Here is a 14,615-nt window from a genome sequence, read left to right on the forward strand (position 1 = left end):
AAACAAATAAGAATATGTTAGTGGTGATAAGGGCTCTGGTGGAAAAGAAAGCGATGTAAGAATAAGAAGAGCAGCGTGGCCAAGGGATGTGCTATCGTCTCATAGTCCATCAGGGAAAGCCTGCAATGCAGACGAGATCTAGGTTATGTTTTACATGATCACTGTGGCTTTTATGTTGGAAATGGGCTATATGGGAGCAGGAGGAAGAAAGAACACAGGAGGCCATTGCAAGATTTCAAGCAAGAGATGATGGTGAATTGGACCATGGTGATGGTAGGAGCAGTGATGAGAGGTGGCTGCATTCAGCATATGTTCTAAAGGTAGGAGTGATAGATAAAGGTTTGCTGATAGATGGCTGTACAGCATGAGACGAAGTCAAAGGTGCCTTGTTTCCACCAGGGGCAAGGCCTCTTTGCATATACACCATAGGACAAGGCTCTGAGTCCAGAGTCTGTTGGCTGAATGGGTGGACGTCTTTCCTGGTTACAGCCAGCTAAACTTTCTATGTGAAAGGTTTATTCTCTGTTGTCTCGGAGGTAGTAAATATAAGCATTAAGACAAATAATTGGAGTCAGACTGCCAGTCCCAGCTCTGTCACTTACCAACTGTGTATCTTCAGGCAAGTTATATAACTTCTCTGAGCTCCCACTTTTGCTTTCTTCTGACCAAGAGCTTCAGTTTTCTCTTTTGGAAAAATGGGACAATGACAGTACCTCCATCACAATGTTGTCAGGGATACTGAGATAGTGTACATAAAAAGGCCTGGCATAGAGCCTAATGTTGAGTCAGGGCTTAGGAAATATCTGTTAGACCAGTTCCCAGTTAAAACAAGAAGACAGAAATCTATGGAGTAAGGGTTATCTTTATTTGAATTGCAAAATATAAATATGAACCAGGTTTGGAAATACAAGTTGTAACAGTTCAGAAATGGCACCAGAAACTTCCAGAAGGGGCCATGACAGCATGCCTTTTTAGTTTAGGTGAGGTGGGTGGGTTTACACAAAAACCCTCCTCACCTCCAAACTCTGTAGCAATTGGTAGGTTATCAATTAACAACAACAGCTCCAATGTTTCCTGTTCCTCCTCAGCCTTTTTCTTTGCTAATACCTTCTCTAGATCATCCCCTGCTGCACTGACCGCTGCATGGAGTAGCACCAGAAGAATGGCAGGAGTAAGAGAAATGTCTTGACACAGGGAAGAGGGAGTGCCCACTCTGCGGGCCTGGGGCCAGGGGGGGTGAGGAGCCAGGAAAGCTGTAGGCTAGAAGCCCAACCTCTTCTGAGATTTGGCAGGGAAAGGACATAGGGAAACACCGGTATCTGTTACACTTTGACATCAGCACCTTGGGCTTTCAAAACACAAACAGTAGACAAAATCGCCTAGGCAAGACTGCAGTCCAACTCATAGAGTGGATCTGACAAAGTTAACTCCTATATCCTGACCTACAGACCTCCCCCTTTGGCACTGTGATTGCGGAAGGTCTTCGGAAACGTGGACAGATAATAGATGACTACAGATGGGTCACAGAACCATCTCAGATTTGTGGCAGAGGGGTGCGATGCTGAGCCAGATGGTGGGGCATATAAGGTGGAGGGCCAGGAAATTGCCAAAGTAACAGGCTAGGCACTTGAAATATTATTGTTAGATTGTTAAAAACTAAATAAATTAACATACATAGAATAAAATAAATATATAATTTAAGAGGCATCTTACAAACAAACAAACAAAAAATAGTTGTTATTTTTCCATCTGGGTAGAAGTCCCAAAATTCAGAGTTCTCAGGCTTGTGGTATTTCACAGTTAGCTCATCAAATCCAGCGCTAGAGGGTCCAAATGGCAGATCCCTTGGTGGCTACTTGAGTACATGGCTTCTCAATCTTTATTACTCTCTTCCAATCCACAATCTTTCCTTCTTCCTCTCCTTTTTTTATCAGTCAAAGATCCTGGAGCATATGGAATTTAACTGGCATCTTAATCCAGAAGTTAAGTGTTTAAACAAACTTATGGGGATAAGTGGGGTTTGGTGGAGAGAATCCGAAGGGCATGAAGGTCTCTCACTTTTGCTTTCTTCTGATCAAGATCCCATTTTGACACATTCAGTTTGGCACTTGAAGGCTCTGGTATTTTGGCAAAGCAATTATGGGAGGCCCAATCTAGATAGCAACTGGGGACGAAGGAATCTTCCTGACTAGCTGTGACGTTCTTTCCCTCTGCAGAATCTATGATCAGCTGTGTCTTCTCAGAGGTAGCAGTCCCCAGAAGATTCCTAAAGCATAAGAGGAAGGCATTTAATGCTGGATCCAGTTAATAGGTCTTAAGAGTTTCCTAGGTCCAGTCTCAGGAAGTAGGAAGATCATCTGTGAAGGGGCAGAAGAAGGGACAAAGATGGAAGATGCTATTGTCTCAGGTATCTCTCTTGGATATTTCTGTGGCAACTGTCACCCCAAGTGGAGATGACCCACTGAAAACCTTTTTGGCCGGGGGCACCTGGGTGGTTTAGTTGGTTAAGCATCTGACTTCAGCTCAGGTCATGATCTCGTGGTTTGTGGGTTCGAGCCCTGCATTGGGCTCCACAATGGCAGTGTGGGGCCTGCTTGGGATTCTCTCTATCTCTCCCTCTATCTCTGCCCTCCCCACTTGTGCACTCTCCCCCCCCCAAAAAAAATAAATAAACTTTTTTGTTGTTTATTTATTTATTTTTAGAGGGAAAAAGAGTACATGTGAACAGGGGAAGGGCAAAGAGACAGGGAGAGAGAGAGAGAGAGAGAGAGAGAGAGAGAGAGAAATCCAAGCAGGCTCCATGCTGACAGAGCAGAGCTCAACTCGGGACTTGATCTCACTAACTGCGAGATCATGACTTGAGCCAAAATCAAGAGTAAGATGCTTAACCAACTGAGCCACCCAGGTGCCCCTACCAAAAACCTTTTTGAAAACCATTCTGCAAGGAGACCCTAACTCCACAGTAGCCTATCCTCCAACCCGTAGGTCAAGAGAAGAATTCAGCATGCCTTGGGGCGGCCTGGGTGGCTCAGTCGGTTTGAGCGTCCGACTTCAGCTCAGGGTCACGATCTCGCGGTTCATGAGTTCGAGCCCCTCGTCAGGCTCTGGGCTGATGGCTCAGAACCTGGAGCCTGCTTCTGATTCTGTGTCTCCCTCTCTCTCTGCCCCTCCCCCATTCATGCTCTGTCTCTGTCTCAAAAATAAATAAACATTAAAAAAAAATAAAAAAAAAAAAGAATTCAGCATGCCTTGAAACAGATCTAGGAAAGGTGGTGATGGTGCCAGGGGGCAAAGGATGGACCATTACCTTGAGCACAGGTCTCTCTCAGTGGGAAGTAGTCATGCCCAACTTCACTTTCTCTTCATTTCCACATCATAACCACCTCTCCTATGGTACCTGAAGGAGACAAGTTTTGTGAGCAAGATTTGCCTGCTTTGATAGGGTGTGGGTCCAGAGAAGGTCCTTCTAAAGGACACTGCCATGGTGGTTCTGTCCATTACTTGGAAAAGCCAAGAGGGTATGGCAGCCCAACAGACCTCTGGTCAAACGCCCAACTTGCCCCAGGGAATGCCTGTCTCTAACAGCAAAAGCTATAATTTGCTGAGAACTTTCACCTCATTTACAGGATCCTCACAACATCCTGATGAGGTAGGTAGACAGAGATTACAATCACTGTAAGATTATAACCCTCAGAAAGACAGGCAACTTGGTCCAGGTCTCACGACAGATAATTTACACTGCTTGAAAACAGGCACAGAGTGCTTGGCAGGTTTCCCCCAGTCTAGAACATAACCTGGACTAGAAACATGGCCTGGGGTCAAGATGCCTCAGAATTAGAAGACTATACCAATAACCATATACCACCCAAGCTCTATCAAACCACATACTAATGCCACCAAAGAACAGGGCAAAGAGAAAGAACTGTGTGAAGAGGTGGATCCATGGATGGGTTACTGTGCCTGCTATGAGAAGCAGGAGCTGCTATGGCCTCACAATTTTTGCCCTGTGCTCTGGACACCAGATTCATGTCATGCCAGAGAAGCCGGGTTCCCAGAGAACCTGTACTCCAGAATGTCGGTCAAATGCCTAGCCCCGAGTTTGGGAGGTGGGAGGGCTCATGTGATCACAGGCAGAAGACCCAGGAGGAAGGATGGAAGTGATACGCAGAAACAGCCTGCAGGGGCCCAATACTCACCGAAACATGAGAAGCCCCACGATGACAAGCAGACAGACAGACGACAGCACCACAGCCACCACAGCCAGGACGGTCGTATGGTCATAAGTATATAAGCGGTTTTCCACCGGGAGGCTCAGCCCATGGCACCTCTCTCCGTGGTAACCTGGGTGGCAGCTGGTTTAAGACAGAACAAAGCAGAGAGGAGGTTAGTGGTTTGGCCTCTCTCTATAGGCAATGGCCCATCTACCTAAGCCAAACCCCAGTCCTCACAGCCTCAGTCTGTCAACCCCTGATCCGATTCCTATCCTGATTCCTGCCCTTCCTCTATCCTTCTAGTAGGAATTCAGTAGAAGACTTGTGAGGAGCCCTTCTGAAGATTCTGTGGCCTTGCTTCCCAATTCCTCACCCCCTTCTCCATTTCCTCTGGCTGTCTGGCTGGAGATTCCCACTCCAGGCAGGGAAAAAGTGAGGGAGGACTTGAAGGTCTTAGCTAGATACGTTCCATGTGTGAATGATTTATTACACGTGTGTTAAGAGGTTTTGTTTAAGGCCTTCAGAAGACTTAGGCCCATGAGCTGGTGGGTTGAGCTGAGGGGACTGAGTATCACTCCCTCTAGTGAGGCCCCTCAACTCTGACCTAGAAATAAACCCAGGCTTCTCCACCACTGCTTCCAGCACTCAGTCCCTCTCAGCCACGGCCCAGCCTATTAATAGGTCCTGTTCATTTGCCAGGAGTCATTTTTCTCAAGTTCCCTCCATTTAACTCCCAGCTCCCCCTGGGTGCAGAGCCCAACTTGAGAGCTTAACATCAACTTTTGACCTCTGAACCCTGGGCTATCTGGCCTCCTTCATCACAGGACAAAGCAAACAAACCAAGGTAACTTCTTGCCCAGCTGTCTTGCCAGAGTGTGGAGGAATGTCAGAAACAACCCCCTGGCTTTTCACACTCGAGAAATAAATCAGATGACAGCCACCTCTTCCAACATAAAGCACTTCCTGGAAGCTCTTAGGAAGACTCAGAAGTGCGTTCAGTTGAACAAGCACATTCATGTTCCTTTCTTTATCTGAGCACCCGAGAGGCCCTTTGATGTAGATGGAAGCCCCGTGCTAGAGAAAGGCCGAGCTATCTTCCCAGTGGTCACTCAGCAGAGCAGAGGTGTGGTCTTGGTTTGTCTGACTCTGAGCTCAGTTTGCTCCCCAATTGCACCCACAACTGCACTGGCACTGTCTGCCTGGGGACTTTAGGCCACTAGCTTGCTGAAGGAAGCACTGAGAACCTGGTGGGCCTCTATCCTGAGCTGCACCTCCTCTGGGAAGTACATTATGCATATGGTGCCTCAGAGCAAGGAATTCCTTCCTTCTGCCGAGAGGCACCTGGGAAACAGATCTCTCCAGACCTGGCAGCAACAGACAGGCCAGGCTGTGCTTGTGGGGTGCCAAGCACCTCTCCCTGCCCTGGATCCTCCTGGGTGTTTTGGGGAACCACCTCACTGAAGGATAAAATGTGGGTCAGGCCCATATACACATAGCAGGGCACACAGCTCTTTACCCAGCCTCTCCATGAATCTAATCTGTTCTATCAGCCAAGGTGGGCAAAACAATAACCCTCCCCCTGCTCTTATGGAAGACACTCTTAGGAGTGCCCTTGGGAAATCACATCTGCATAACAGTTTACAGTTGATAAGACACTAGACTTACCTGCTAGCTCAGCTGAGACTCAACATCTGGTAGACAGGTACAGACCCATTTTACAGATTGAAAGAGTAAGATTAAGGGTCAGAGGGATTGTGATTTGCCAAAAGTAACACAACTAAAAAGCAACAAGGCTAAGACTAGAAAGTAGTCATAGCAGATTCCAATTCATGATTCTTTCTACTCTGAACAATGCAGGCTACTCCAAGGAAACACATATCTGATGAGGTGATGGGTTCCTGGGGCTGTCTGACCCTGCTCTTTGACTTACTATTTTACTATTATTATTATTAACTTGAATAATAAATACCAAACATTAAAGGCTTACGTGAGCCAAGTACTCTGTGCTAATTGCTTTATAAGAATCATTTCAGGGGCTCCTGGGTGGCTCAGTCAATTAAGCATCTGACTCTTAACTTAGGCTCATGGTTCATAGGTTTGAGCCCCATGTCGGGCTCCAAGCTGACAGCGCAGAGCATGCTTGGGATTCTCTCTCTCCTCTCTCTGCCTCTCTCTCTCTCTTTCTCTCAAAATAAATAAATAAACTTAAAAGAAAAGAATCATTTCATTTAATCTTAAAAACATCTCTCTGAAGTAGGAGTTACTACCCCCATTTTAAAGATGGAGAGACTGAGGCTTAAGTTGTTTAGCTAATTTGCCCAAGGTTACACAGCTAGTGAGTGGTAAAGCCAGGATTCAACCCAGCAGTCTAGATGACTTCAGAGACTGCGCTCCCTCGGGGGAAGGGAAGCCGAAGCTCAGTCTGTTTTTCACTTTCAGCCATCACTCAAACCCCACAGGTAGTTACTCAGATGATAGAAATAAAGCTTGGCCTCAGAGTCCCGCAATTCAGTTACATAATCCCTCCACCCCCACCCTGAGTCAAAAGGATAATAATGTAAACATCCTAATATTACCCACCTCCCCCTCCCTTTGCAGATGACTCCTGGCTTCCCCAGGGAAGGAGGGGGGATGAGAACTTTCCAAGCATCCTGGGTGGGGGCAAGATCATGTGTCTTACCCAGAGCCAGCAACCCACCAAACTGGAACATGTTCCTCCTACCAATGTTTGTGACCCATTTCAGAATTTGTGTTACAATAGAAGTTAAAACCCTCTAGGGTCTAAAGACATCTTCCAAACTGGGTTTCTCCAGTTTGGATGTCAGAATACATGAGTTCCAGATCAGTCCCACTGCTATTTCTAGCCAAGTGATCTTGAGCAAGTTACTTTTACCTTTGTAAGCTTTGGTTTCCTCATGTGAAACACAAGAATAATAAACACCCGCCTCGCTAGTGTATTTTGAGATCAAATGAGAATATACAGGTAAAATCACTTAGCAAAAGACCAAGTCTCACCAAACTGTGACTTATTGTATCATTAGACGCCAGAGGGTACTGCCCTGAGGTACGGGTGGCCAAAGTCAGATGGAGCCAAAGAGAAGGGGGCTCACGATCCCTTTTCAGGATCTGGCCAATGAGGCCAAGGGGAGGCTCCAGACCCATTTCTCTTCCAACTGAGTTCTCCTCAGCCTGACTGCCCCAAGGTTTCCTCCAGCCACAGGAAATTTCACAGCCAGCTGCTGGGTCAGCAGCTAGTTAGGAGCCCCAGGAAACTGCTCTTTGAGGGCAGCGTTTGGCTGGTGACACAAAAGGGCTTTCCTGTGAATGGTGGCTGTGGAGGACCGGCTTAGGAAGCCAGCTAGCCTCAAGCTCACAAGGGCAGCCTGAACACACCCTAGCTGGTGGTTCCTGGGTCTAGAGGGAAGGAGGAGCAACAAAGGGCCCCAAAGGTAGGTGACCAGATATCACATTTGCCCAAACCAGGAACTATGTGTCTTCTTGCTGCATTCTGCCCAGAGTACCAAAGGCCGGAGTGAGGGGGGCAGCCAAATCAGACACTGAATCCAGCCCCTTGAAAATCTGCTTAGGAAGCAGAGACAAGGTCTTCAAATCAGGTTGGCATCCCTTAGGCTAGTAAAAGCCTTAAGATACCTCTAACATAACAGCTGCCCTCTATAAAATCCTATTCAAACTCTGTAAGGACAGATAGGGAAGAAGGACACAGGCCAACATCCAATACAGCCTGGGGGCATGAAAAGCACGCTGGACTGGAAGTCAGGCACCTGAATCCCTGTCCTGTTTCCATCCACTTATTTAGCTGTTGATCTCAGGCAAATCACTTCCTACTTCCTGGCTCTAGTTTCCTTACCTTTCAACTAGAGATAGCAAGCCCTTGCCAACTTCCCTAGGGCTTTTGAGAATCCTAGGACATGACTGTAATTCCCTATCCCCTAGAATAGTTGGCACCAAGTAGGCACTCAACACATACCTGCAGGGCTCAGCTCATATTAAATGTTAATAGTGAAGTTATGGGGCAAAGGAGAGAAGGCATCATCATGAATATCATCACTATCCCTAGGGCCACCTTGGCTCTGGGCACCCTTATCTACTGGCCTTAGCTGGTGGGTCAAGCCCAGCCCTCTAGGACAGCAGCCTTACAAAGGTTCTCAGCTGAGCAGTGGAAGACCACCCACCAAAGCTCTGGATCAGTTTGGCCCAGACAGATTCCTGGCCTCAATCCATCTTGACTACCCTCAGAGTCACTGCCTCCACCCTGTGCTAATGACAGCATTTTACAAATTTAAGACAAATATTCCCTACCCTATCCCAAGACCCTATGAGGACTGTCTATGTTACTCTAAAGCAACTCTCTTCAATACCAAGCTCCTGACAAGAGCGTTATAGGAGAGGACACACAAGTGATCATGGACAGGGTAGAGTGATGTCTTGCCAACCGCCAAATATAGGGCAGCTTTGCTATGTAAGATCAGACAGGACAAGGAAACTTTAAAAAAACAAGGGATCTTTACCAGTCACAACAGAAGAGATGCCAGGCAGTCAGCCTTTTTGACAGGTTGAGAGGTGGTGTGCACCTAATCATCTCCTGGCCCTGTCCAGAGTCTCCCAGGTCACAAAGACTGTCCTTTGTAGGGACCTTGTGTCCAGAGGAAGAGTGGATGTCTGTAGTCTGATGTGGGTGTTGGCCTCAGGCACAGTGGCGACCTTATGCCTGCCAGAAAGCATGGCTGTGCCGTCACCCCTGAGGGGTCGCCAAGGCTGCCGTTTGCTGGGTTTGGCCTAGCAGAATAGCTGCGGAACCCATGGCCCTTCCACCCAGGGAAGGGGTGGTGCTGCCTGACCGGGGGCTGATGCCTACTGGGTTGGGTTCCATTTCCTGTTAATCTGGCACAAAGGAAGTGTTCTCCCACTCCCATGGCCAAAGGCCAATACCTACCATGTCCCCCACCTCCTGGCCCTTGCTGGGATGAGGAAGAAGAGAGGAGGGGCTTCTCCCTGCTCTCATGATGATCACTTCCTGTAGAGTCCCGCCGTTCCTTCAAATCAATCCATACGTGCTCACTCATATGAGTGGACATATGTCCAAGCACACACATCTGCACAGTGTGAGTCTGACTGCACCTCATACCTGCCTGCAGGGCTTGGGAAAGGAGGCCACAGGAGCTCCACTCCCCCTCAGGAAGCCTACTCTGCCATGTGTCCTACTGGCTTCTCCCATCTGGAGTAGGGCATAAGGTAGGAATGAAGGACCTGCCTGCAGGTATAAGCTCTCCTAGCCACATGCTCGTGTCTGAGCAAGCAGGAAATGTCCCCAAGGATGAAAGAGCGTCACAAACCTACACCACAGGAAATTACATCCTATGCGGGGGAGAGCCCCTTCCGCTGACTAAAAATATTTCCCCTCCTCCCAACTTCCGCCTAAAGATTGAGAAGAAACTGAGTAGAATTATGAATTCAAGGAACAGTGACAACGAGGAACAGCCACGTGACTGACAAAGAGTGTGCTGAGGAGAGTCAGCCTGGAAAGGGACACTTACATGCAGGATGGAGCCCGGAGCTCCTTCACGTATTTGCACTCTCCGTGGATGCAGAAGTCCTTGTATTTCCGAAGACATGGGTCTCTCTTCCTCCCTAACCCCTTGCCTTTCTTCTTTTTTTTCCCACGCTCCTCCTTGCTGGGTGTCACCAGAGGCTGTGGCTTGGAGGAGAAAGCAGCTGCAGGAGAAAAGTACCCTGTTAAGTTTTTGACTTTCCTGGGGTTAAGAATTCCATCCATGTCTGGACGGAAAACATACTCTGTGACCCCACCTGAAGTGAGAAGACTTGGGTAGACCCCTTGGCTCAGTGCCTCGCAGGGGCTAAAGGAGGACTGGGCAGAACAACCAGAAAGCAGAGGAGGAAGTAGAGGCTACAGGGGTCCCAAGGAACACATTTCGCAAACTCAGTTTAAGAACTTCATTCTAACAATGTTAGCTTCTATTGAGTAACTGCAGCTGACGGGGCATTTCTACCAACCTCACTCCACCGTCCGTCCCCATCTACTCCTCCACACCCACTTGGTTCTATTTTGGCCTTAAATCAGCCTCATTTCCTGATGCTGCACTCAGTGACCCACTTGCAGGAAGACAGTGTCAGAGATAAAAATTGCTTCTGGAGAAGGTACTTGGAAGGGGTTTTTTTTGGGGGGGGGGGCTCCTAAAATAACAACAGTGTACATGTCCAGGTGGCCCCCTCTGAGGCACCTATTAGCACCAGGGTACCATGAGCTCAGGCCAGAGCCAGACTTGGGGACCACAAGCAGGCCATGCCTGGTCAGGGCCTTGCTTTTTTGACTTCAAGCAGAATATTTACCCTGCTCTGTGCCCTTTGCAGCTCACCACTTCTCTCAAATGTCTATTTACATTTATCGCCTAATGTCCCATTTATAGTTTTCCAGGATGGGGAGTATGGTGTATACAAGGGGGAGAAATATGGAAAGTAAGGAACTATCCAGAAGGAACTGGAACAATGATGACTCCCCCCCCCCCATTCTTTCCACACTTCAAAGGGGGAAAAATAGCCTCACACATCCAGCTGGGACTGACTATGGGCTACACCCATCAGCCCATCGGGGGTCTGATGCCAGTCCCCCCATCCCCTGCTCCCAGCAGAAAAAAATGTGCCCACTCTCCATGGCTGTAGCCATGTGTCTGGCAGAAGAGTGAACATCACATATTAGATTAGAGACTCAGGATCTTCAAGCTGGAAGTGACTTGAAAGAATATCATGGGGGCGCCTGGGTGGCTCAGTCAGATGAGCAGCTGACTCTTGATTTAGGCCCAGGTTATGATCTCACGGTTTGTGAGTCTGAGCCCTACGTTGGGCTCTGTGCTCATAGCGCCCAGCTTGCATTGGATCCTCTGTCTCCCTCTCTATGCTCCTCCCCCACTTGCACTTTCTCTCTCTCTTGAAAAGAAATAAATGTTAAAAAAAAATTAATATATACAAAAAAGAAAGGATATCATGGCTTTCCACTTTCAGATAAAAAACCTGAGGTCCCCAAAGGCATGACTTGGTAAAAGTCATGCAGGGTTGAGATCAGAAATGTGGTCTCTGGACTCCATCCATGTCCTGTATTCTTTCCCAATATACCAAGGTGCCTCATACACCCTGGTCCCTTCCCCTGGACAAGTCTAGAGCACCTGGGATGTTGAACCAGGAATGAAACAATGAATGGGCTCTGAAGTCAGCAGATCTGTGCTCTAATTTCATTCCTGCGATCTTGGGCAAATGGCTTACTCTCTCTGAACCTTGGGGTTCTTAGTGAGTAGTGGATAGCAGGAGTTCAATCTGAGAGGGTTGCTACAGGATTAATTAACCCACAATAGCATAATGAGTGCCTAGAACACAGTAGGTACTTAATAAATGGTAAAGGCTATTCATTTTAGATGATAGGATCCTCAGACCTCACCTAGCAAAGCCAAGAGAAGGGAAAGCAGGCAGGTGCAGTAGTCCTCAGTTTCCTCTGGTGCAGACCCAAGCACCTTCAGAGCTCAGAAGGTGAGGCAGATGCTCAGAGGAATCGAGTGACCAGAGCCGTGGTGAAATTGTGGCAGGAGGGCCAAGTCAATCAGACAGGGGAGGAAGAGAGTGACAGGGTGACAGCCAGGCTCTTGCCAGGGACAGGGAGCAGTGAGTCAGGTTTGCAGAGGTATGAGGAGCAGCCGTGTGGGTGGAGGGTGAGTCACAGCCCAGCTCTGCCCTGACTAGGAGGAGAGGGCTAGGAGAATCCAGGTTGTTCCGGCCAGGGTGGCCCAAGAAGGCTACTATGAGGAGACGAAGGGTGGCAGCCCAGGCTCAGCTTTAGAGCTGACCCTTGATTTATACAAGCAGAGACAGCACCTGAGGGAAGTTCTGGGTAAGGAGAGGGAACGGTGGCTGAGGAGCCGGCCTAGCAGCAGGGCTAGAACAGGTGGGTATCTTTCCAACCAAATACAGTAACTCTGGGGCCCCAAGGCTCGATCCCTGCTCCACCCTCAAGAATCACTGCAGGTGGCCTGGGGCAGGGCAGTGGGCAATGCTGGAGACTCTGGACTCTGCCCTGTGCCAGTACTCAACCACAGCCACATCTGCTGGTTGGAGGATCCCACCTGGCCCTTCCTCCCTTGGAGTCTCTCTCAAGGACTCAGGATGGTCAGGAGGTCTCCAGGCTTTGTGTAGGATTTGTGGACACACAGCATTTCTGTATATCTCCCTAAGGACTCAGTGCCCACCATTCATAGCCTCCCCAGGAGGTGCTGGCCTCACCTGGGGGGCCAAGTGTTCCTCATTCCCCTCTGTTTCTCCAACCTGGAGACAGGTAGATGGAGAAGACTACACACCTACTATATTCCTAGGACCTCCACCTCTGTCATTTTATACATTATAGTCATTGGATATAGGAATCAAGACTTGCACCCATTTTTGTATAGAAACTCTAGGGAAAGCATCTCAATCATGACTTGTTCCTTACTCCAGCTTACCCCAGAGGAATGTACAAGACCCCAGACCCCTGCCTTCTCAATGTGCCCAGAAGGGCAGCAACTCGGCATGTGAAATTCAACAGCAAGAAAGACCCTGGGACCCACATTTCAGAATCCCCCAGTATGCTTGTCAGGCCCCGCAGCTTTTCCTTGAAGTCCTCCATGAATACCTCCAACCCACAAGCGTGCCCAAACAGCATGAATCCTGTATCCACCTATTTTTCAATTGCCCACTGGGGTCCGAGGATGGGGAGCCCTCACACCCACCTCTGAAAAGGTCCAGGTCTGTCTCTTCCAAGTCCAGGACTTCCCTGCCCCGGCTGCCTCCCGAGGGCAGCAGCTGGTCTGTTGATTCAGTGGGAGAGTCCAGGTTGCTGGTTCCAGCTGCCAGTCCTCTTCGAAGCCGCTCCAGGCTCTCGCCAGTTACCAATGCCGAGAGCACTGCGGGTGAGGGGCAAGGCCGCATTAGACCCCGCGGTCACCACGCACCAATGCTGGCGCCCGTCCGCCAGGGAGCACGGGCCCCACCAAGTGGCCCGCGCTGGGGTCGCCGCAGCGACCTTCCCCCGTGCCCCCAGCACAGTGTCCCCAACCCCCCGACCTCCGGGGGCGTTGGCAGCCCTCTCACCTGCAGCCAGAAAGACCTTCAGTACCACCGACGGCAGCAGCTTCATGGTCCTGGACCCGGCGGAGGCGGCGAGGCAGCAATCACTTTGGAGGCGGCGGCCACGGGGCGCTGGCACGGGAGCCCGGGCGGGCGGAGCGCAGGAGATTGCGCCCGGTACGGTCTGCTGCGGGCCTCTGGGTGCAAGCCTGGCTGGGACCTGCGTGGAGCTAGCGGCCGCCGGGCGTCTGTCCGATTGCTCAGTCAGTCCGCCCGCCCAAGCCCTTGCGTCTCGGTTAGGTTGGTCAGCCACGCGCCACCCGCAGGTCCCTCGGTCGACTGAAAGATTCCCGGCGCGCGGCTGGGAATAAGGCTCTGGGAGGCGCCGAAGCTCCGCCCCGCCCTCTCCCCCCCTCCCGCGCTGGGCCGCTCGCCCGGCTCCCGGCGCCGGCCGCGCAACCCCCGCAGCCCCCCACTCCGCGGGCGCGGCGGGGGAAGGGGCGGGAGTAGGGGGCGGCGCTCACATATTTTGGGACAAGGCCAGGGCAGCCGTCGCCAGGCTGTGGGTAGTGCTACTGACCGGCAGGTGGCGGGGACTAGTTCCTACCTTTCCCCAGACGCTTGTCGCGCTGCAGCCTTGTGACTGCTACGCTCTGCCCTTGGACACCTCTCTTTCTGCGCTGGTTCCAGGCTGGTCCCTCCAGCCATTCCTGCTCTAAACCAGGGATCTGCACCCATGTCACCTTCTGAAAGGAGACACTTCCTTTTTTGCCTAGCAATACAGCAAATAGTAAATGATAATTTATTTTATCGTTTAAAAATTAGACGCATGAAAAAAATTAGACACACGAATGGCAGCAGGTCTCATGAGCTACAAGTAATCAGAGTTGCAGTTGCAGCAAAAACAAAGGAAGTTAGTATTCCTCCAGCAGCTAGAGTGGCTTCCCTCCATGTTTCTCGCAGGGGGATAAAGTCTTCATTAAGATTTTTGAACTATGGATTATAATTCCCAGGCTTCTGGGATTGGAAAGACAACGGTTATGCAGCAAGCCTCATACTTTTTTTTTTTTTTTTTTTTTTTTTGACTTGGAACAGCACCTTCTTCTCCAACGTAAAAACTGAGACCTTCTTCCACAGGACCCAGCTGGTTAGCCTAAGTTGCTATTTTCAACAGGTGCCAGGAGATTGATGCGTTTCTCTTCCAACCTATGTGTTTTTACAGGGGTCTTCGGCAGTCAGTGTCCTGACCCAAAGAAATTACTCTCCCAGTAGATATTTCAG

The 14,615-nt window shown here is 49.6% G+C and overlaps 1 protein-coding gene across 2 annotated transcripts; it reads right to left on the reverse strand.

Annotated features, from left to right (window-relative positions):
- Window positions 1-844: 844 nt before the first annotated feature.
- On the reverse strand, window positions 845-13,701 carry HBEGF (heparin binding EGF like growth factor). Of its 2 annotated transcripts, none has more exons than XM_030319639.1 (6): window positions 13,359-13,701; window positions 12,998-13,171; window positions 9,767-9,944; window positions 4,197-4,352; window positions 3,308-3,397; window positions 845-2,357 (listed from the first exon to the last, which is right to left on the reverse strand). In XM_030319639.1, exons 1-5 carry the CDS (start codon window positions 13,402-13,404, stop codon window positions 3,352-3,354), a joined length of 600 nt encoding a protein of 199 aa, XP_030175499.1. In that variant the 5' UTR covers window positions 13,405-13,701; the 3' UTR covers window positions 845-2,357; window positions 3,308-3,351. The 2 variants fall into 2 exon arrangements, with proteins under 2 accessions (XP_030175499.1, XP_030175491.1); XM_030319631.1 differs by having other exon boundaries at window positions 845-2,266; window positions 13,359-13,700.
- Window positions 13,702-14,615: the final 914 nt, after the last annotated feature.

This window comes from Lynx canadensis, chromosome A1 (genome assembly GCF_007474595.2).
Source record: "Lynx canadensis isolate LIC74 chromosome A1, mLynCan4.pri.v2, whole genome shotgun sequence".
Lineage (NCBI taxonomy): Eukaryota > Metazoa > Chordata > Mammalia > Carnivora > Felidae > Lynx > Lynx canadensis.